General features: G+C 44.5%; 1 protein-coding gene across 1 annotated transcript in view; it reads right to left on the bottom strand.

Moving 5' to 3' along the window:
- Nucleotides 1-21,139, bottom strand: part of LOC109386838 (diacylglycerol kinase eta-like) — a 92,626-nt gene that overhangs the window by 19,455 nt on the left and 52,032 nt on the right. Inside the window, exon 3 of the mRNA XM_019650365.1 lies at nt 1,288-1,398. Coding sequence (XP_019505910.1) covers nt 1,288-1,398 — 111 coding nt within the window. The remainder of the gene's footprint in view (nt 1-1,287; nt 1,399-21,139) is intronic.

The following is a 21,139-nucleotide window of genomic DNA, read 5'->3' as shown; positions in this document are numbered from 1 at the left end:
CAGGGGGTTGTGCTTCAATCCAGCCAATCTGACTATACGGCTTGTTCCCTGACTCGAGAGATTTTATAACCCAGCACAGGCAATGAAACGGACACAAGTCATTGTAATGTAAGATGGACTATTCAAAGCAGAAGAGATGCTATGGAATGCTATGGAATGCTATGAAATGTCATTTCTCCAGCACAGAACATTTAAACTCTTTCTCTTGTGAATAATGGGATAAAGGCTGTTTGAGGGGGATCTCAGAGAAGACAGGGACTGTCATCAAGTGGAGACAGAGGGATGGAAACATGGGGCCAGGCTGAAGGCTATCAAGTGGTCATCTGCTGCCTAGTGACAAATGTGAAAAGTCAGGATGGAGCCGAACAGGGACAACCCTGAACATAACGACTTTTAAAATAAGATTATTTCATTTGGTTATTACTTCTACAGCGGCATACACTAAGAATTAGGTTTGTTTGCTGGTTTGTTTTTACTTCCTGGTGTATAACTCTACTATTTATATTAGGAACATACATTTTTTTAATATGGAAATTATCAATTACTCAACTGGCACAGTAGCAAGAAATCTTAATGTCTATTTATGAAGGACTACTAAAATATCAGGTTTAAATGGCAACTCACCATGATAATTTATTTTCTCCAAACTACATCATTCTTATTTTATTCAACTGTTACATAAAACTTATTTAAAGCCTTAATTTTATTTCACTATGACTTTAATGCTTAACTAGTAGCATAACTGAGTGATCACTTTGTGTGTCGGGCACTATGTAAGCACTTCATGTATTTTATCTCATTTGCGCCTCCTCTCAACCTCACATGCTGAACACAGCCACTCCCCTGGAATGTGCTGGAACTGGGATACGAACTCTGTCTGAAACCAGAACATGGATTCTCAGCAACTATATAGAAATTCTCTCTCTCTCGGTCAGGGAAAGGTTTATAAGGTGAAAAGTATTAAGAAAGGGGGGGAAATCCAAAAATTTGAGTTTATTAAATGTAACCAGGTTAGATTTAACATTTCATTTTAAGTGGAATGAAAGAAGAAAGGAAGGAAGCAAATACACTAGAACCTTCCTATTCGATCGTCCTGAGGGGACATGTCATGAAACTGATTTCAATAGGCCTCCTTGGGACTTGGTGCAAAACGGATCAGACTCACGTGGAATTCACAGGAGAGCAGGAAGGCCATAGTGAGCCCTACGGCAAACACAGTTTATAGAACCGACATCATAAACCCACCCACAACCCCAAGTGCTGGCAACTGGTATTCTCTCAAATTACCTTGGAGTCCTTTGCATAATAAAGTGTCCGGCCTCGAAGTTTGAAGTAGCGTTTTTTCCACCTTTGGAAAGAACTGGTTTGCTTCAATAGTTGTCCCTCTTTGATACTGGTCTGGGGAGAAACAGAAGCACAACGACATGAGCAAATGAAATTCAAAACCAAATAGAGTTCCGACTTCATGACACAGGATCATTAACATTTTGAATACTGTTTCCCATGCCCTACAAATTACATGAGAGAGTGTTTTCTTCTTTCTGTTCAGCCAGGGGAGCACACGTGCAAAGTCCCAAGGAGCAAAGGTGACTATGACACAGTTCCCCGGCTGCTGAGTAGTCACAAATAGTGCAGAAGGCACATGCACACACACTAATGCTTACAATACAGTGTGATGTGTACACTGACCTTATACAGTAAGAGTTCAGTACAGGGTGGGAAGGGGACAGGCGCAGTATAACGTAATGAGTAAGAAAGGCATGGGTGGGTGGGCTGGGTGGCTCATTGGGACGCTAGCTCTGAGCAGCAGGGCCCCGGTTCGGATCCCACATGAGGGCCAGTGACACTGCGCCCTCTACAGCTAAGATGGTGAACAACAGCTCGACCTGGAGCTGGGCTGCTGTGAGTCACCGGTGATGGCATAGGCTGCAGTGGGGCTGCCATAAGCTACCGTGAGTAGCCAGCAGTCAGCGTGAGTGGTGGTCCAATGGCCGGCAACCCATCTGCCTCACCCGGGAAGAGCGCAATGGTCACAATACCAACATGAGCCAATGAAGCAACATCCTCCACAACTAGACTGAAGAACAAAAGAACAGCAACTTGTCTGCTCCCCTTCCCCGATTTAGAAAACAAAGGCATGGGCTTTCCATCCCCATGACCATTTTTACAGCTGGCAATTCGTACTTCTTCACCACTTTCACCTTTTTCACCCAATCCCCAACCCCTTTCCCATCTGGTGAGCATCATGAATATAGTTGATAATACTGTAATAAATACTGTAATAATACTGTAATAACTACGTATGGTGTCAGAAGGGTACCAGGCTTTATCAGGGTGATCACTTCACAAGGTATATAAATGTCTAATCACTATATTGTACACCTGAAACCAATATAATATTGTCTATCAACTCTGATGGAAAAATAAATTTAAAAAAATGAAATTAACAAAAAAGAAAGACATGGGCTCTGGAGCCAGAAACCTTGCGTCCAGCTCCTGGCGCCACCACTTAGTAGCTGGCTGAGCTTAAGCAAGTTACTCAACTTCCTTATACCTTTATTTATTCACCTATAAAAGGGGGTGGCAGCTTACAGGGCTGTTGTGAGGAATAAATTAACAGCATGTAAAGCCTTATTGCACGGCACATAGTAAGTGCTCATTAAACGTCAGTCATCGGTCGCCATGTGTTGCTGTGACACACACACACAGTCAAGGCACTGAGCATGCAGACCAGAGAAGGAAGGGCCGCTCTCCCTCTGAGGAAGTCAGAGGTCCTTTCCCAGAGGACAGCCTGGGGCAAGTCGCAAAGGAGTTTACCAGAATGACAAGGCATGGGAGAGAGTATTCGAGGTGTGTGCAAAGGTAGCAAGGTTTAAAATGGCAGGGAAATTTGGGGGATCTTCAAAAAGCTTTGGTTTATAAATGCAGGGTAGGACTCACAAGGGGAGCAGCAGGAGTGGCTGGAAAAGGCAGGCAGGGGCTCTGGGCCTCTGGGTCGGACCCCGTGCTGGGCATTTTACGACGCAAGTTCATTTCATTGTCACCAACACGATACCGGAACCCCTGTGACGTCATCTAGCATCTCCCTACTTGGCGCCCTCCCTCCACGGCGGTGCTTTGCTTTTAAGCAGGCGTGCACGCGCCTTCCTCAGGTCTGGACACGGCCACTGTCTCCTTGACTGCTCTTCCCTCAGATCTCCATCCACCTGCTCAACTCCTCCACCTCCTTCAGTTCTCTGACCTTCTCAACGACGAGGTTGACCTCATTGACCTCAATTTAATACAGTAAAATGTTCTCCATGTTTTCCTCCATCTTATTATTCCTCTCCCCAAAGTACACCTTCTAACGTATAGTGTAATTTATGTATTTATTATGTTTATTGACATGTGTTTATTATGTTTACTGTTACCTGTTAGAAGGGAAGATCTCTGAGTTTATTTTATCTAATAAAGTTAAATTTTGTGTTTCATTTTAATTGGGAGGAAAGAGGAAAGGAGGAAACTAAACTTACGGCAAACTAAACTTATATCCTTGCTATGAAGACATGTCATGGGATGGACTCAAATATATCCCCTTGGGATGGGGTCCAAGATGAATCGCATTTACACTGAGTCCACGGAAGGCCTTTAATGCTATAGTGAGCCTCCAAGACAAAAAACTGCTCAAAAAGACCAAAATTTTAAATCCATCCCACTGGTTTGCACACTGATACAGCTTAAGTGCCAAGCACATCTTCGAGCACACACGATATGGAGAGCTATATAAATTTACCGCAGGTACTGAGATGAAACCCATGTCTATCTGACTCCAGAGTGTATGCCCCACTTTTACAGTATACTCTCTTCTATTATCGATAAGACGTGAAATATTGGAAAAAGTTTGCTGTCACCAACAAGGTAGTTAATTACATTAATACTTACTTTCTAATTTCACTAAGAGATTTTCTCTATAGCTTGCTCAAAGCTGTGCTCCAGAAATTGTGAGATCCTTAAGATTTAATGATAACAACACGTTCTTTTGACACGTTGGTACCAAAGAGCTCAGTCTGGACTCCGACAGAGACATCAAGCCAGGCTTTGCCACAGGCTGACAGTACGAATCCGAGCAAGTGACTTCAGCTCTGCGCTCGCTTCCTCTCCTAAAATATGCGAGTAATAATACCAATTTCACAGGCTTGTTGCATCCAATTTAATTATAAGAGAATGCCTGGAGAGCACTTAGCACACTGTCTGGGTTACAGAAAACACTCAATAAATGGCAGAAAGCGTTATTATTATGGTATCATTATGCTATTAAGATCAAGGAGTATTTGCCAGGCACCAAATTAGAAGAGCTTCTTGGAAGAAGAGAGTAAGTGTTCCGGGGCCACTGTGAGGGCAAATAATGGCTGGAACAGGAGGAAAGCGGCCAGCGATGAGGCTAAGGGAGCCCAGGGCCCGGAGCTGTGGCGCAGTGGGGCGTTTGCTGTTTAAGTGCAAAAAGCTACTGAAATGTTTGAAGCAGCAGAGTGAGAATGGGGACATGGGTGAGAACGGAAGTGGGGGACTCGGGAGGGGGCTGCTGCTAGTCCGAGGGGGAGACATGAAAAGCTCCTCGAACTAAGGCTCCAGCATCACTGAGACGGAGAGAAATGGAGCAACTTGAGATGTTATTTGGGAGGCAGAATTTTCTGGACTTACTGATAGGCATGAAGGGCAAGAGAGAGAAAAGAACCAAGGAAAAGTCTGCGCGTTTGGCTTGAGCAGCTAGATGCAAAAGAATGAGGGGAAGGGATATGGGGATGAGTTCCATGCAAAGCTGAGCTGATGTTGCCCAGGACTGAGAGAGTCTGCAGTTCTCCAGCTCAAATACAAAGTATCGAGACGCTATGAAAAGATAACTTACCCAAAGAGCAAATCATTTGGAAATTCAAACTATAGAAGTGAATGCATTGTGATTTTCGTAAAGTTCTGTTTTAGGCCATGAGGAAAACAACATACAATGTTTGGTCTATTAGTGTTCTATAAGCACTGTTTTAAGAAAGCCTAAGTAACCTACTTCATTCTCTGCATGGTTATTAGAGTAATTTTCTAAAATGAAAACCTGATTATATTGTGCCACTGCTTAAAGCCCATCATTAGTTCTCTATTGCCTGCAGCTTGAGGTCCAGACGCCATCTGTACCAGAGGACCCTGCCTGCATCACGCCCTCAAGCCCCAGGGCCGGCCCCTCCCACACGCTCCCCTCTGCCCTAAATGTCCTCTCCTCAGTCTGCCTTCTGGAAAGCTCCCCTTCATCTCCACTCTGACCCAGGCCGCTGCCCTGTGAAGGCCTCTCTGACCTCTAGGAACAAGAGGCCACTCCCGCCTCTGCCTCTGGGGACGCCCTCAGCCTATCTGTGTAACAGCCCCTATACCACTCAGTGGCTTTGGCTTACAGGCCTGTGGTCCCACCATGCTGAGACCTTTGTAAGAGCGAAGACTGTGTCCTCCTTAGTTTAGTAACATTGCCATCTAACACATTAGCTGACACCTCACGGTCTCCGGAGATGTGAAAGAACAACTTTCAGCTCAAGTGTAAAACAGGGTGTAAGATAACTGTATTTTCAAAGAATGAGAGAATTAGAAAACAGGAAATAGCGGCTGGAAATGATTTTATGGTTTCTGGCATTCAGCAGGTCTGAGCCTGCTTCTTTTCATGCTTATAAAACCAGCAGCTACAAAGCACAAAGGTGTGTGTGCCTCAAGGTGCACTCCTGGGGGGGGGGGGGGGGTGATGCTGGGCGGAGGGACAGGAAACCGGCTGTCTAGCTCAGTTTTAAGAATATGGCTAATTTAGAGATGATCCTTACATCATCACTTTCAAAGCAAATAACTTATCTGGGTTTTCTTTTTTTATATATAACTTCATATTCTTTAAATCTTGTGTAAGCATGGATTAATCTGCAACATGTGAGGCTGCGGGGAACACGAAGATACGTAAGATAAACTCCCTGTCAGCGTGCATTCACAAGCTTCTCTATGTTCTAACATACCAACAGTTAATTTTAGATCCTTGAAGGAAAAAAAGAAACAAGAAAAATCATTCTGAAGCTAGCTTGCTTTCCTCTAAGAGATGCGATTTAAAAGATTTAAGTAGGAGGCAGTTATTCACATGAAAGTTAATCCTCAAAATAAACTTCTGTTTATATATGGCTAGTTAAACAAATACTTGTTACAAAAGAAGGACCATAACAAAAAATGATTAATTTGCAACAGCTTTAGCAAATATAATCACATAATCAAAGTGTGGTTCACAGAAAAACATATGTGGCTCCAAAAATCTCTAAATAATGAGTATACTAAGTGAAGAAACAAGGAAATATTCTTTAAAATCATAGTATTTATTATAGTCTATATTTATGTTCAACTAGAATAACAAATTGAAGTTAGTAATAGATATAAGAAAGTTATGATCAGAGTTATAATTACAAATCTATTAGAATGAAGTATTAGATATTAACTTTATTTTGTTCACCATCTCTAGGATAAGGGATACACTCTCCCCTCCCTCCAGAGAGGGTTTAGAAACATTTAACTGCCATCTAGTCATATAATCTGGCAGATACTATAATAGTTTTATACTGACTCTTATGAAAAATCAGTAAGCCATATAGACTTCAACTGTATTCTGAAATCCCAGTTTCCAAATATGACACACAAAAAGTTTAATGAACTTGGCTTTGAAAAAGTTATTTCTTGCAAGATCTCTTATCTAGCTGGCTTTCTGAGGCTGTTTTGAGTCCACTGTCTAAAAGCTGTGGAATTGCTCATTTCACGCCTCTTGCTTAGAGCAACAAAAGCAATTTCTCTTTTAAATTAAACACACACCCGGGTGCTCTGGGATTTCACCTAAATTCCCAGAAACACTTCTGTGTCACAAGTTGAAGCTACTTAGATGGAATACTACTTCACTGTCCTGAGGAAAGTGCAACTTTACAAATAGCCATTCAGTGAGGTTTTGTGCAAAACTAGAAATCTTTGAAAAATCAGTTGTGATATGATGAGGTGATGTCAGTGATGGCACATTTTTTACAGATGCCTTCAAAAAATCCAGAAGAATCTCTCGCTTCTTGTCCCAACATGACCCCCAATTTCTCTCCTCTAAGGAATGGGAATGGAATTTGTTGTGATGGCAGATGTGGATTGTTATGGACTGAATATTTGTGTTCCCCCAAAACTGAAATCTTAACCCCCAATTTGATGGCTTGAGGAGGTGGGGCCTTTGGGAAGTGATCAGGTCATGAGGGGGAGCCCTCGTGACTGGCTTTACAGCTCTTATAGGAGACCCCAGAGAGTTCACTCGCCCCTTCCACGTGTGAGAGCTCAGCTAGAAGATGGCTATCTACAAACCAGGCAGCAAGTCCTCACCAGACACCAAGTCTGCCAGTGCCGTGATCTTGGACTTCACAGCCTCCTAAACTGTGAGAAATCAATATTTGTTGTTGAGCCACTCAGTTTAATGTATTTGTGTTATAGCAGCCTGCACAGTCTAAGACATGGGTCTATATTTTGTATGTAGTCATTTCCTTCCTATCTTTTTAACTACTGTCTATTCCATCCTCCCAAACAGAGAATTTTTCTTTGCCATCTACGTTTCCTAATCCACTTTGCCATATAAGCTCTAGGAAAGCTGTCTCTGCCTTCCTGGTTTCTGTACAAAAACTCTACCATCATCAGTCTATTTGACATTCTTTCATGATAAGCCTCTTTAGTTTTACCTGTATGTTACTATGTGCTATGATACATGAGACAATGGATTTGAAAGAATACATAATTCTTTAAAAACATGGTATGACAAGATATTATCAATATTCATCCCAATAAGCACTATTTATTACAGAAAAGGTTTTACCTCTTCGATCCATCCCTTTCCACTCCTCCTGACATCGTCTTAGTTCAAGCTCCTCTCATTCTCCTGAACTCAGCAGCTCCCTGAATGTCCTCCCTGCTGTCAATTCCCCCCCCCCCCCCCCCGCCCCCGACTAGTCCGTCCTTCCCGCCATGGACAGAATTATCCCTGGGAAACAGATCTGACGCCACCAAATTCTGCCTTGATATGCTCAACGCCTTCCTATCACCCACGGGGTCATTCCAGACTTGTTACCTGGGCACAGGGACCCTTCCTCCCACAAGTGGCCACCTTCTTAACAGCTTCATCTTCAGCAGTCTCCTCCTAAGAGCTCCTAACAGTAGAGTAATAGAGAAGTACTTGCTAATCCCCAAATCCTCCATGTTTCCCTATGTCCAAGCTTTTCATGAGGTCTTCCTTCTACTCATAATATTGTCCCCTGCCCCACCCCATCCCATCATCCTTCAAGGCTCAGGCCACCGTCACATCCTAGGTGCACCCACAGCTCTAGGAGCACACATAATTTACAGCATTGCTCATTGTATAGGAATTTGTTTAAATCTGTGTGTCCTGTATCTTTTCTAATCCTGCAATTGGCCATGTAGCTGATACTAAGAAAATAATTGATACATGTTAACTGGTCTATAGAACAATCAGAAAACAAAAATGTTAAAGGATTAAAATTTTTCTTTGATGAGAATTTGAAGAATTTAATGGAGAAAGCTATTTCAATGTTTCTTTCCAGCAAGTCAGCATACTGTCAGAATGATAAAAGAAACAGACCCGACTCCTATAAAAAGCCCTGGGGTGGGTTCCACTCCTGTCTTCACCATTTCCTACGTTTGTGACCTCAAATAAGTAATTCGATCTATAAACATAAATTTTGCCACCTGTAGGGTGAGGATAAATATCACCCACACTGTATTCCTCAGGCTTGTTAGCCTGAAACAAAATGATGTGTAAATATCTTTCATAAACTCCCAAATGTTATATAAATACAAAATATTATAAGGAAAGGACTCTTTTAGCAAGTCATACTTTTGGGAAAAGGTGTTGCAAGTGGGACAGACACAAGTTTTAAAAAAAAGATAACATTCCTGAACAATGGCCCAATGCTTATATTAGATAAATTATCGCACAAAGACCATGTGTAACCACATAAAGTTATACATACAGTGCCAAAATGTGTACAATTCTTTCAACATTAAACGTAAGAACAGAAATCACTCATAAAATTGTATTTAATGTAATAATGGATCAGAGTTTGCAATTGCTGTGTATTATTATTTTACTTTTTAGAGATCATCAGTCTTGTTCACCAGTAAGAATTAGAAAATGATGACAGTCGCGGATGGATAACACCACCTGGAGGCCACTGTCACTTCAAAATTCAATTAGCCCGAATGACCCCCCCCCCCAACGGGAGCTGAGTGACAGCAGGGCCACGCCCACCTTCTTCATGACCGGAGCCCCCAGCCCTTCTCACAGCTCCGAGCACAGAGAACGGCTTTTAATAATTATTCACAGCACAAACCAAGGAAGTGAAGACTGACGTTCAAATAAAGCAGCTGAAGTGTCTTTTGGGAGAAACCTGAACGGGACGCTATCTTAAGAGCCTGGGCAGGAAACTCAACAAGCATTCTGAGAACTGGGCAGAGCTGCTTACTTTGTGGCCATCTCTTTCTCCTTTGCAAATGTCTCTGCAGAAAATACAAGCATTTAGTTGTTGACTACTCTGCCCCCACCCTCCACCCCCAAATGGAAAGCCATTCTGTTTTTATCCAGTACCATTTCATTATTAATGAAGACCATCTATCTCATCAGCATTTATACTGCATTCAGGTGGAATACAAGGCACATATACCTTTAAAACGGGTAAATCAACTATTATTTGTAACAGATTTTCCATCTTTCCATACTTGATCCAACAGGTGAGCTTACATAATTAGGCTTGAAAAGTGGTCACGCACAAACCCACATCTGACCCTTCATCACATGTTCACACTTTATTGTCTATGATAACATTGCTTTTTCCCCCCTTTTCTTAGCCTTTCTATATATTTTTGTGTGGTTATAAAATAGCTGTTTTTCTCCATGAACATGCCAGAACTTACACGGAGTGGTTACTGCCCCTCATCCTATGGCTCTGGAAGACAGGCCATTTGATCTCATTCCAACTCAGTCTGTCAACCTCTTTTTTACCATCCACCTGTTAGGCTGCTTCAAGCCTGGCTTTTCACCAGCTGCCAGAATTTCCCATCCATTCCTCTTGATTCCAGGCCCTTTTGGCTTTGTGCCTTGCATCCCTCTTTCCCCTCTGACTTGTGTCCCACCAAGCATTTCTTACTTTCTTAAATTGGAGCTCTTCACTGAAATGAGTGAATGTATTACCTGAAGCTTTATTAAGTACGCCAGTTGTTCTGAACTCTAGCAGGCTATCTGAAGCACATGAAAAGCTTGCAGACATTAACAGCTGGGAGGTTTTGATTCAATACGTCTGGAGTAGGCATAGGAACCTGCGCATATTAAAATCTCTTTCGGTGACTGTAACTGTCGTCCAGGCTTAATAAGCACTCTCATAAAACAACATTAAGTATAATAATTGTGTAAGTCCTTTAAAAGATCTAATGCAGCACGTCTGGATCTTTTTTCATTCACCTTTGATAAGAACCATTGGTTCTTATCTGGCTTTGAGCTTGGTGTAAAACTCTCCCTGAAACACATCTTAGGGAGGTACTGCATCTCCACACACTCAAAATGTCTCTTTCTCTGTGTGGAGCCCCATTAACAGGCCACTCCTACCCTTTTCTACCCACCGGCTCTGCTCCAGGGCAGCTCGGGGAGTCATTCGGGTCTAATAATTGAGCGTGCCTCCTAGAGCTCTTCCCTTCGTCCCCTTGAGAGCGAGTTGCCCACAAGAGACCAGGCGACTTTCAACTACCATTTAGAGAAAAACCAGGCTTGATTTGCAGAAGACTAGAACCAGGCTTCTGGGTGAGGGACTCGAGGCCTGGGGTTGCACTGAACCCTGCCATGAACTGGGAAACGCAGGGAGCGGGGTAGTGAACAGCGGCCCTCGCTGCTTATCTCCCCCTTTCTTAACGTCTCCAGCCTGAACCACCCTCACAGCCTGTGCTGGCACCAGCCTGACTCAGCCAGGAAAGCAAATGCTGGCGAAGAACCATGGTGGGAACCGTGCAAGGATGTTTCAGACAGGAGCCAAAAGATAATGCAGTAAGACGGACGTCCCAGCTTACGGAAATACGGGAGTAGGCTGTTTCTGGGACCGGTTTTAATGATGATGCAGTAAGGTGATGCAGGTGCTCTGTCATTTACAACATCACAAATCGTTTCCCTCTCTGTTACCTGCCACTGGGAGCAGCTGCTAAGCAGTCTTGTGCACCAGAATAACGGGAGGGTGCCTGCCCGGCACCTGAGCAGCTGAGCCTCTCCACCCTCAAGTTCCTCTGAGGCACTCACAGCTCCAAGAAAGACAGTTCTGGGCCGGCCCAGTGGCACGCTGGTTAAGAGCTGGCTTGGGACGCCAGAGGCCCCGGCTCGGATCCCACATATGAGGGCCAGTGACACTGCCCTCCACAGCTAAGATGCTGAACAACAGCTCAACCTGGAGCTGGGCTGCCGGGAGTCGCCGGCGACGGCGTGGGCTGCAGTCCCTGTGGCAGTGGGTTGCCGTGGGCTACCGTGTGTAGCCAGCAGCCAGCGTGAGTGGCCAGCAGCCGCAGTGAGCGGCCGTCCAGAAGCCGGCGACTGATCTGCCTCGCCCAGGAAGAGTGCAATGATGGTGCTAACTTGGGCCAGTGAAGCAACGTCCTCCACAACTAGACTGAAGAACAAAAGGACAGCAACTTATCTGTTCCCCTTCCCCCAATTCCCCAGCGCTGTTCCCATCCCCCCAATTCCCCAATAAAAATCTTAAAAAAAAAAAAAAGACAGGCAGTCCTGACACTATGAGGCAACATGACTATATGCATTTAATATAATGGTATTAACACTCTTACAACAGTCTGGGCACTTCATATTCTAGAAGTTTGTGAAATGGTTTCACTTGTTCTTATTCATATACAACCACTACTGTTTTGTTTTATAAAAAGTTTTCAGGGTCAGCCAAGAGGCTCTGTTGGTTAAGAGTTAGCTTGGGAGTACAAGCTCTGAGCAAAAGGGCCACCAGTTCGATTCCCACATGGGCCAGTGCCGCTGCGCCCTAGCTTGAGCTGCCACTGAGCTGCCAACAGGTGACCGGATGGCTCAGCTGGTGAGAGCACGTACTCCGAACAAGACTGCCTGTTCGATGGTGGGCTACGCCCACCCGCAGCTAAGACTGAGCACAGCTCCTTGAGCTTAGAGGCCACGAGCTGCCAACAGGCAGCCAGATGGCGACTGGCACCCTCCACAACTAAGACTGAAGAACAACGACTTGGCTGGTCCCACTCCCCAATTCCCCAACACTGTTCCCCTCCCCCAATTCCCCAATTAAAAAAATATTTTTCCAGAACTAATTGTTCACTTTTACACACACACACACACACACACACACACACACACACACACACACACACACACAGAGTGTATTCAGCTTGTCTGTGTTGCGAGAAAGTGTGTGGTCATCCGCATTACACAGGCAGCACATCCCCTCTGGTGCTGTGCGTACAAGCTCTTGTGAAGTCAAGTGAAACGTAAAGCTCTAGAAAGGGCTGTGGTTCTACAGAGTTCCATCGCCATGCTCAGCCCAGTGCTGCAGAAGGCTTTCTATCACAACTCCTACGACCCTCCCCCGTCCAAAAAGAAAAAACACTGAAACTGTCAAACAAAAGCCAGAATGCTGCAGCGTGCACAAGCCCTGACAAGTGGCCAGGTCCCTCCTCAGGAAACTGAGGGACATAGGAAGCAGGTACGATTTCCCTAAACTGAGTGAGGTGTTCTGAAACCTTTGAATGTACTTGAAGTATCGTCATCATTTTGTTGGAAATACTATGAACTCTAATATTTGGGACACACATTTAAATAGAAATTAATGCATTCTAAAGCAAAATCATGGCGATTACCCAACATACTCTAAATGCCCTCTATATCAATAAGCCATCTAATGATGAGAATGCGTACTTTATTCCTACGCTGGTTTGTCATTTTCTTCAGAAAAGCTATGGATATAATTACCTTCCTGAGACTCCAGTTATTCTGTGAACTTTTTATTTGTGAATTCCTAAAATTAACCTTTCTCTCCATGTTTAATATGTTCCTTCTTTAGGAGTTTCTAAATGTTTTTTTTTCTAACACATAATATTAAAGAGATGAAAAATACATGATTCTATAACATGCTATTATACTTTTATTTAAAAGAAGATACAAAATGTGCACGTTATATACACATCAGGTATGCTTCCCCCCCACCCCCCATAAAATACAATGAACTACAACATATTACCACAGGGTGGTAGTGCTGTCATGCCCAACGCTCGAGGTCTTCCTTTCAGAGCCAGGAACATAGATGGGCCTTTTGTCCGAGTTAGATAAATCCTTGCCAATACTCGTGAGTGGCACATAGTAACTCTGCTGTTAAAGGATAAAAAACAAAATCTATCCTTCCAACTCTGAGCTTACTTCTTCCTTTATTAAATACCCTTACTCACTTCTAAGAATAATCCCTTTGTCCACACATGACATGTTGATGTAACCACTTTTCCACATGGCCACAATGACACAGCTATTCTGATGTGGGGGCATTTTGATGTGGCCTAAAATAAACCACTGAACATTACATTTATTTTTTGAAACTAGTAACTAAAGTGCAAAATAGACAAGCTCACGCCATGCCTGGGTCTCATACCACGGCTGCTCTCCCGGTGTCCCCAATCCCAGAATGCAGTTCGTGGCTGAGGTAGGAGCTGGGGGTCAGGACACGGCCAAGGCTGGGGCGGGGCGAAGCTCCCGCAGAAGGCGCACACAGAAGATACGGCGACTAGCCACACACAACGAGGAGTCATATGTTTACCACATCGATGTATCTCAGAAAGGGCTAGCTAGTAGCCATTCTATGCAAAATATCTGCTTATTCTCTGGGATTTAAACTGTAGTTTCAATAATCTGCCTCTCAGATTCTCTGGTTCGTTCCCAGCGATTACCTGGGTCCCAAACGCATGCCAGATTTCTGCGAAATCGTACGTAGGTAGGTAGGTAGGTAGGTAGACAGACAGACACAATATGTTACATTTAACATCACAAACTCCACTCTAATGATGGTTTCGATGGGCGGGACTGATAATCCTAGAAGGATAACCCTGTTCTAGTAGATTTTTAAAAACACTCAATTGTTCACAGAAATGAATAAAATCAAAAGTGACTGTCATGTGTGATTAGGACAGGTCAGAGATGAAGGCTGTGCACATTACCAGGTGAATCAGTAATACAACCATACACACATCGTATCACGTCGGTTCTACACTTGGTCATAACAGTATGCTCCTCTATTTGGATCCACCCCCCGTCATCCATTTAGTCCTCCTCTGAGATCTTTCCTGCCCTATTCTCCCCCCTGAACGCCTCCCCTTTATGCTACTTCTGTACATTGTCTGGACTTCTCTCCGCATTGTAGTGTAATAATCTGTTGACATGGCTCACGGAGTGCAGAGCTGTGGTCTGGGTGCAAACCACGGTGACATGGCTGACAAGCTGTTGGAGCCCTTGGGCAAATTACTTACCCTTTCTGTGCCTAAGTTTCCTCTCCTGTAAAATGTGCATAAAATGATGGTATCTAACTCGCAGGGGTGTTGTGAGGACGGAATGAGTCAGTGCATGGAAAGCGCTGACAACAGCTACCGACACGTCATGCTCTGTAGACGTCAGCTGTTCTTACGTTGCTCTTGTCCCTGCCCTTCTTCAGGAAGTGACTGTCCCACAGGCAGGATCATGCTGACTGCATCTTTGTGCCCCCAGTGCCAAGCACCATGCCCATCACCTCAGGGGTCCTGCTCCCTTGTGAAGCGGAACTGAACCTTTCCTCCCGTCTTCCGTCTCCGATAGTTCCCTCTCCACCTGTTCCTTCCCCTTCGCTTGTCTGATCTTAAAAAGTAAAGACTTTTTTCACCGCTTGATTAGATCCCAGGTCACAATCTATGCCTTCCTCTCCATAACTATAAAACATCTTTAAAATATATACAGAGGCTGCCAAAAAAATGTATACACATTTTAAGAAAGAAAGAAACTATTAAAATTGTAATACTCAATATATACTGATAACAAAAGATGAATACAAGTCACAGTTGACTTCTGCAATGACAAGAGGTGCTCAAAGTGGTTCCCATCAGTGTCCAAACACTTCTGATTACGACTGCTTGAGCAACGCTGACCAAAGTGTCCACTTGTGTACATTTTTTTGGCACCCCCATATATTCTTGCTGCCTTTTTCCTTTTCTTCAGCCTTACTGCATAGCTTTCACTCTTTCTTCAAGAAAACTACCCCTTAGCTATTTCCAATTATACCCTGCATGCCAAATCTCTGGGTGAACTTATCCTTCACATTGCTCCAATTATGTCCTTTAAATATATGCATAGCTCCTAAAAAAAAACAAAAAATACTCCACATTTTTCTCAATTTTCCACTCCAGCTCCATTTACAACTGCTTATCTGACATGTCCACATGGAGATGCTATCATCACCTGAAGCTCAACAAGTACATTTTATTTCATGTAACATATGTCTAAGTATAATAGGAAAAGCGTTAATCTGGTCCAGGAAACCCAGGTGCTCATTCGGAAACTGCCAGTAAATGACTACCCAACCCTGAGTGGAGTCCCTTACCCTATCCGGAATTCAAAGTGAACTCAGCACCTCCCACGGCAACTTGACTCCTCTTCCTGTGACCCCGTCTGTTAGCAGCAGCATTTTCCTAAGCACACAATCCCCAAACTTCCAAACTTTTATTCTCCCTGGCCCCTAAATTCGTCACTCTTCTATCAAAATGTTTTCGAAATCGGGTCTTCCTTTCTGCTTCTACTGCCAGTGCCCCATGTCTAGTAACTTCGGTGTTGCTCCCCTGGACTTAGCAGGTCGCTTCCTGTGAAGGCATGAAGACCATGCTGGGGACGAGCGCGGGCTCAGCTCCTGACGGCCACCAGCATGAACACTAAATTTGGAAGTCACGCTTCTCCTTCAAGTTTGGCCCAAGTATGGAAAGCAACTCTTAAAAGCCCATAATAAAGTGGAGGCAAAACAGAACGCTCAACCAAGTCTTTACCAGAAAGGCTGGCGATACCAAAAGGGACGAAACGCAGAGAGGACCATGCCAGGCAAGGCGAACGAAACACTTCCTGTCGTCCAGGCCTGCAGCCCAGACGGACCACAGGACCTCTCTGTCCTGGCTCCCCCAGCAGGTGCCCACCAGGCACCCCGTACCATCAAGGGGCACAAGCTGAGAGAGGCACCACACTCCAGGTCTCCAAGCCAAAACCAAGTTCAGGGCCGCGCTGCTAGCCTGTTAGGGCGTGTTCTCCCAGCGGTCCCTCCGCTCACTGGGACGCTGGCTACGGAGGCAGGCCTCAGCTGAACCCCACCACCCGCGGCAGTCACCTGTCATTCCTAAGAGAAAGTCGCATGGACATAAACATGAAGAACACAGATCCTTCCTTCCACCCAACCAATTCTCCACGCTCCCGCCTTCCAGAATTGTTTCCTTACGATGCAGAGCTCACCCTGTCACTTCCGTGTTCAAAGGGTTTGTTCACAAACCACAGAATTAAACAAAAACTCTGCGTTTAAGACCCCTGGTGGTGGTCTGCATCTTTACTACTTTTGTAGCCCCCCCTCCAGCTGCAGCTTCCATCCCCACTTCCCTTGCAGCTTACGCTCCTGGCGTACTGGTCGACCTGGGCTTGGCTGAGCAAAACACACATCCTCCTCTTTTGCGGCCTTTGTTCCAGTGTCTTCCCACGGGCCCTGCATGCTCTTCCCAGGATGCTCCCCTTCATGACTCGCCCTGAAATGTGGGGCTTAACTACCCTCCTTTCCCAACGTGTCACCGGACCAAGCAAAGCTCGCGCATCTGCAGTTCCACAGGTGCAGTCCTCCTGCAGCTCCGTTTGTAAAAGGTAATGGGTTCGCAGATGAGAGCAACGTGCTAAGATGATGTTGACTCTAAAGCGCTTATCTCTCTGGTTTTCAATATTGTCAGTGGTATATGAATCCTGAAAAATATATTACAGTCTGAGAATAAAATAAGGGAAAATGGGTCAAGTTACCCACTCGGTCTTCGGGAGGCTGGTTAACTCTTCCTCCTGATCCCCCAGAAGTCACAGTAGGATACACATTGTTTTATTTCTTCCTCATCCTACTCAAGTTCAAACCCACTTGAGAAAAGCTGTGTTGAAAAAAGGGGCTGTTTTTTGTTGCTGTTGGGATGAAATGGGACATTTCCCTTCTCTCTCACCAATTCATCTCTCCCTACACCTTGGATTCGTGTTAGGCCACAGCACATGCAGTACCCTTATTCTACGTCATTCTCTGCATAACACACGCTCGTCTGCTGACTTTGTACTGAGTCATGGAAGACTTTCCTGCTTGCTCCATTTCTCCCTTAGAAGGTGGGGCGAATAAAGTCTACTTCACTCAAAAGCCTAAGAAATAGATTCCTTACGTGCAGAGGTTAAACCAAGGTTTGATGAGTCGCATGTAAAATATATTGTATTTTACATATCTTTTCACTCATTTAACACATATTGAGTGTCTAACTACATGTCAGAAACTATTCTAAGCAATGGAGATAGAGCAGTAAACAAAACAGACGAAAATGCCTACCATCATGGAGCTAAGAAGATCATACTTAAGAATTCTAGAAAGGATTTTTAACAACAGCTAATTTCATTTAGTTTACCTACACATAAAAGGTGTCATACTCTAGTCATCTACTTATAAACCTTACTAAACTAGTTTCTAAGTATGACTGAAAAAATCTGAAAGCAACATGTGAAACAATAAATTTAAACGTTTAGAATAGTTTTCTACATGAGCAAGCAAGCAGCCACCTTAGAACAGCAGAATCAAAGTTCAAATGGGCTTTAAGAAGAAAATTTACCACTCACTTCCAAAAAGATACCCGTTGTTTTCTTTTATCAAATGTATAACCTTAGATTATAAAAGTTTAAAACCACACACACACACCCACACACACCCACACACACACACACACACACACACTACAAATTGTTTTAAAAGGCCAAGATTATGTATAATTTTTGTAAAAAGTACCTATGGAAAATTTTTTTTTAATTTTGTAATTAAAATGTTTTATTCATTTAAACTGCTTTACTACTAATACCAATGTTTCCTATGGTGGAAGGATGGCAAGTAACCAAACTCAGAGATGTTATGAGTAACTGTTAGCCTTAGGCATGAAATAGGACTTTGTTTAATAAAGAAATAGTCTCCAGATGGAAAGAGTGTATGCAGAGCGGAGAAAAACCTCTGTGTGAGAGAAACAGATAATAGCCTACCATAATCCATTCTCCTCTCCCCCAGACACTTGGCCTTCCAGCTACAAACTCCATTTCTTGTCCTCCCCTGCATGTGGCCGTGTGTCTTAAGTCGAGGCTAAAGGAATGCAAGTAGAAGTGATGGGTATGACTTCAGTGTCATCCCCTTATAGACACCCGACCTGGGTTTGGACTCCCCACTTTCTGCTGGCTGGCAATGGTGATGACTTGGGCAACCTTGGAAGCTGCCCAGTGACACTACATTTCCAGGTATGACATACTGAACATTTGTGTCTCCCGCAAATTCATATGTTGAAACCTAATCCCTAATGCTTGGGAGGTGCTTAGGTCATGAAGGTAGAGCCCTCATGAACGGGATTAGCACCCTTATAAAAGGGACCCCAGAGAGCTCCCTTGCCCCTTCTGCTATGTGAGGATACAGTGAGAAGACGGCCATCTGTGAACTAGGAAGCAGGACCTCACCAGACAGTAAATCTGTCAGCACCTTGATCTTGGACTTCCCAGCCTCCGGAACCATGAGAAATGTTTGTTGTTTATAAGCCTCCCAATCTATGATCTTTTGTTATAGTGGCCTGAACAGATAAGACACTAGGCTTTTTGCAGTTGGGCATCCCTCTGTGGCTAAGATCTTGCCAGTAGAATGTGAGCACAAGTAGCAGGCGTCATTTTGGTCTAAGCCTTTATACCGTCTCCGTGTTCTCTTCCACCATTTGCTGCCTGGAACCTAGAAATGGTGCCATAGCTTTGACCACTCAGGCAAGAACAAACCCGTGGGAAGACAGCGAAGAAATAACTATGGAAAGAACCAGGGTCCCTGAATGGCCTCACGCCACAGAGGCACCCAGTCCCCTCAGAAGCCTTCCTTGGACTGTGATACAAGAGGGAAACTTCTTTGTTTCCGAAGTCTCTGAATTTGGGCGTGTGGGGGTTGGGGGGTGGGGGTGGGTTCTTCGTTATTACAACTTGCCGGCTCTAACATTTAATAGATTGGAACCACTCCCCACCAGCTCTGAAACAAGTGCCTCTGAGCTGTTACTGGTGAAAGAGAAATAAACTTTTATATTATTTAAGTCACCATGGTTTGGGTTTTGTCACAGCATATTCGTGCACATATCCTGTATTCCCACCATCTCACCTGTAGTCAGTATATACAGAGGGCGCCAAAAAAATGGACCGGTATACACATTTTAAGAAAAGAAAAAGCTGTATTAAAATGGTACTACTCAGGATATACTAATAACAAAAGATGAACACAAGTCACGTGCGTACGTTTTTTTGGCACCCCCGGTATAATTCTAGGGACAGCTGCAAGAGCCGACCCAGCACCGACTTCCCAGCACAGCCTGACTGGGTTTCAGTGTGCACTCCTCTGCTGACCCGACTCCTGGTTCCTGCCAGTACAGAGTCATTCATTTACTCAACTGCTATGAGGATTCCTTTCCTCTGGCCGTCAGTAGTTAGTAGTTAGTGGGATGTGACCCAATTCCAGCTAATGAGATGTGATGGAGGTCTCCTGGAGTGGTGGGTGCTTTGGGTACAGTAGAAGAGAGCCCGTTTTCTGTCTGCTGTGTGCTGTGACAGCCGACACTTTCAGGCACTTCGCTAGGGCCACACCAACACAGTGAGGAGGCCCAAAGGCTCGGGAATCAGGGAATCACGGAATCACGGAGGGAACGGAAACAGAGCCTGCCCCTCCCTCCAGGTGCTCACATCATGATGTTTAGGGTTTTTGTTACCTGCGGCTGATGGCACCCTAACTGATAAAGTATAATGTGAGTCCCCTCCCTACCACTGAGTATGCGTAATAAATCCACCAGTCCTAGGAATGGGATAGAAATTATGTACTACCCCCACCCCAATGAAACGTTTAATTGCTATCACCCTAGTAGCATCGAAGGGCACCTGATACCACAGAAAACCAAAGAAAACTCAGCGAGTTAACCAGCAGTCTCCATTCCTTTACTTTTACTTAAAATGACAATCCACAAAACTATGAGGTTTGAAACCACCAAAACTACAAACCCCAAATAAAACATAACAATCTCCTCCTTATGCCAAACTAGAGTGCTTCCAGAAAAAAGCAAAACTCACATTTGCCTGATCTGCTTAATTCCTGTTCTTTCTCTTCAACCAGGCATACTGAGGTTATCTTTTCACTTACTTCTTATTCATTCTCCACACAATCTCTTAAGAGCTTTTCTCATCATTCCGTACTCTCATCAAACTCCAAGTCAGTGCAGCCATTGCCCTGAGGAATACAGCTCCACAGAGTACAAACAGCAAAAAAACGGTCTCTCTCTCCACTGTGCCTTTAACCCATCCCAAAGCCTCCTCATTCCTTGTCATGGATGGACTCTGTTCCCAAGCTTTTCCATTCATAAAAATTAAAAGTCCTTTGGTCACAGAAGCAACTTTATTTCAGGGGGTCACATGTCCAGCCCAAATTCCAGACTAGATTCACAGTGGACACCCCTCCCCTCCCCCAGCCGGGGCTGTTCCAGGCCCAGCGGGCGGCTTCTCTTGAACCTGGGGCTCCATCCTTCAATTCACCACCCACAGTGTCTGACTCCTGAAATGGAGCCTCTTCATGGGTTCTGAAGAGATTTTCCCTCTGGAAAGATTCTGCTGCACCTCCCAGAACTCAGGGGGAGCCTGGCCTCTAGGTGATCACTTAGCATGCACACCCCCTCCAGCCTCCACTGCCAAGGTCACACAGTCCCAGGCAGGAAAGGCTCTTGGGCGGGGCCACTCAATGACCCCCCCCCC

This window comes from Hipposideros armiger, unplaced genomic scaffold, assembly GCF_001890085.2.
Source record: "Hipposideros armiger isolate ML-2016 unplaced genomic scaffold, ASM189008v1 scaffold_140, whole genome shotgun sequence".
In the NCBI taxonomy this organism is placed as follows: domain Eukaryota; kingdom Metazoa; phylum Chordata; class Mammalia; order Chiroptera; family Hipposideridae; genus Hipposideros; species Hipposideros armiger.
This window is presented reverse-complemented; position numbering and strand designations above follow the sequence as displayed.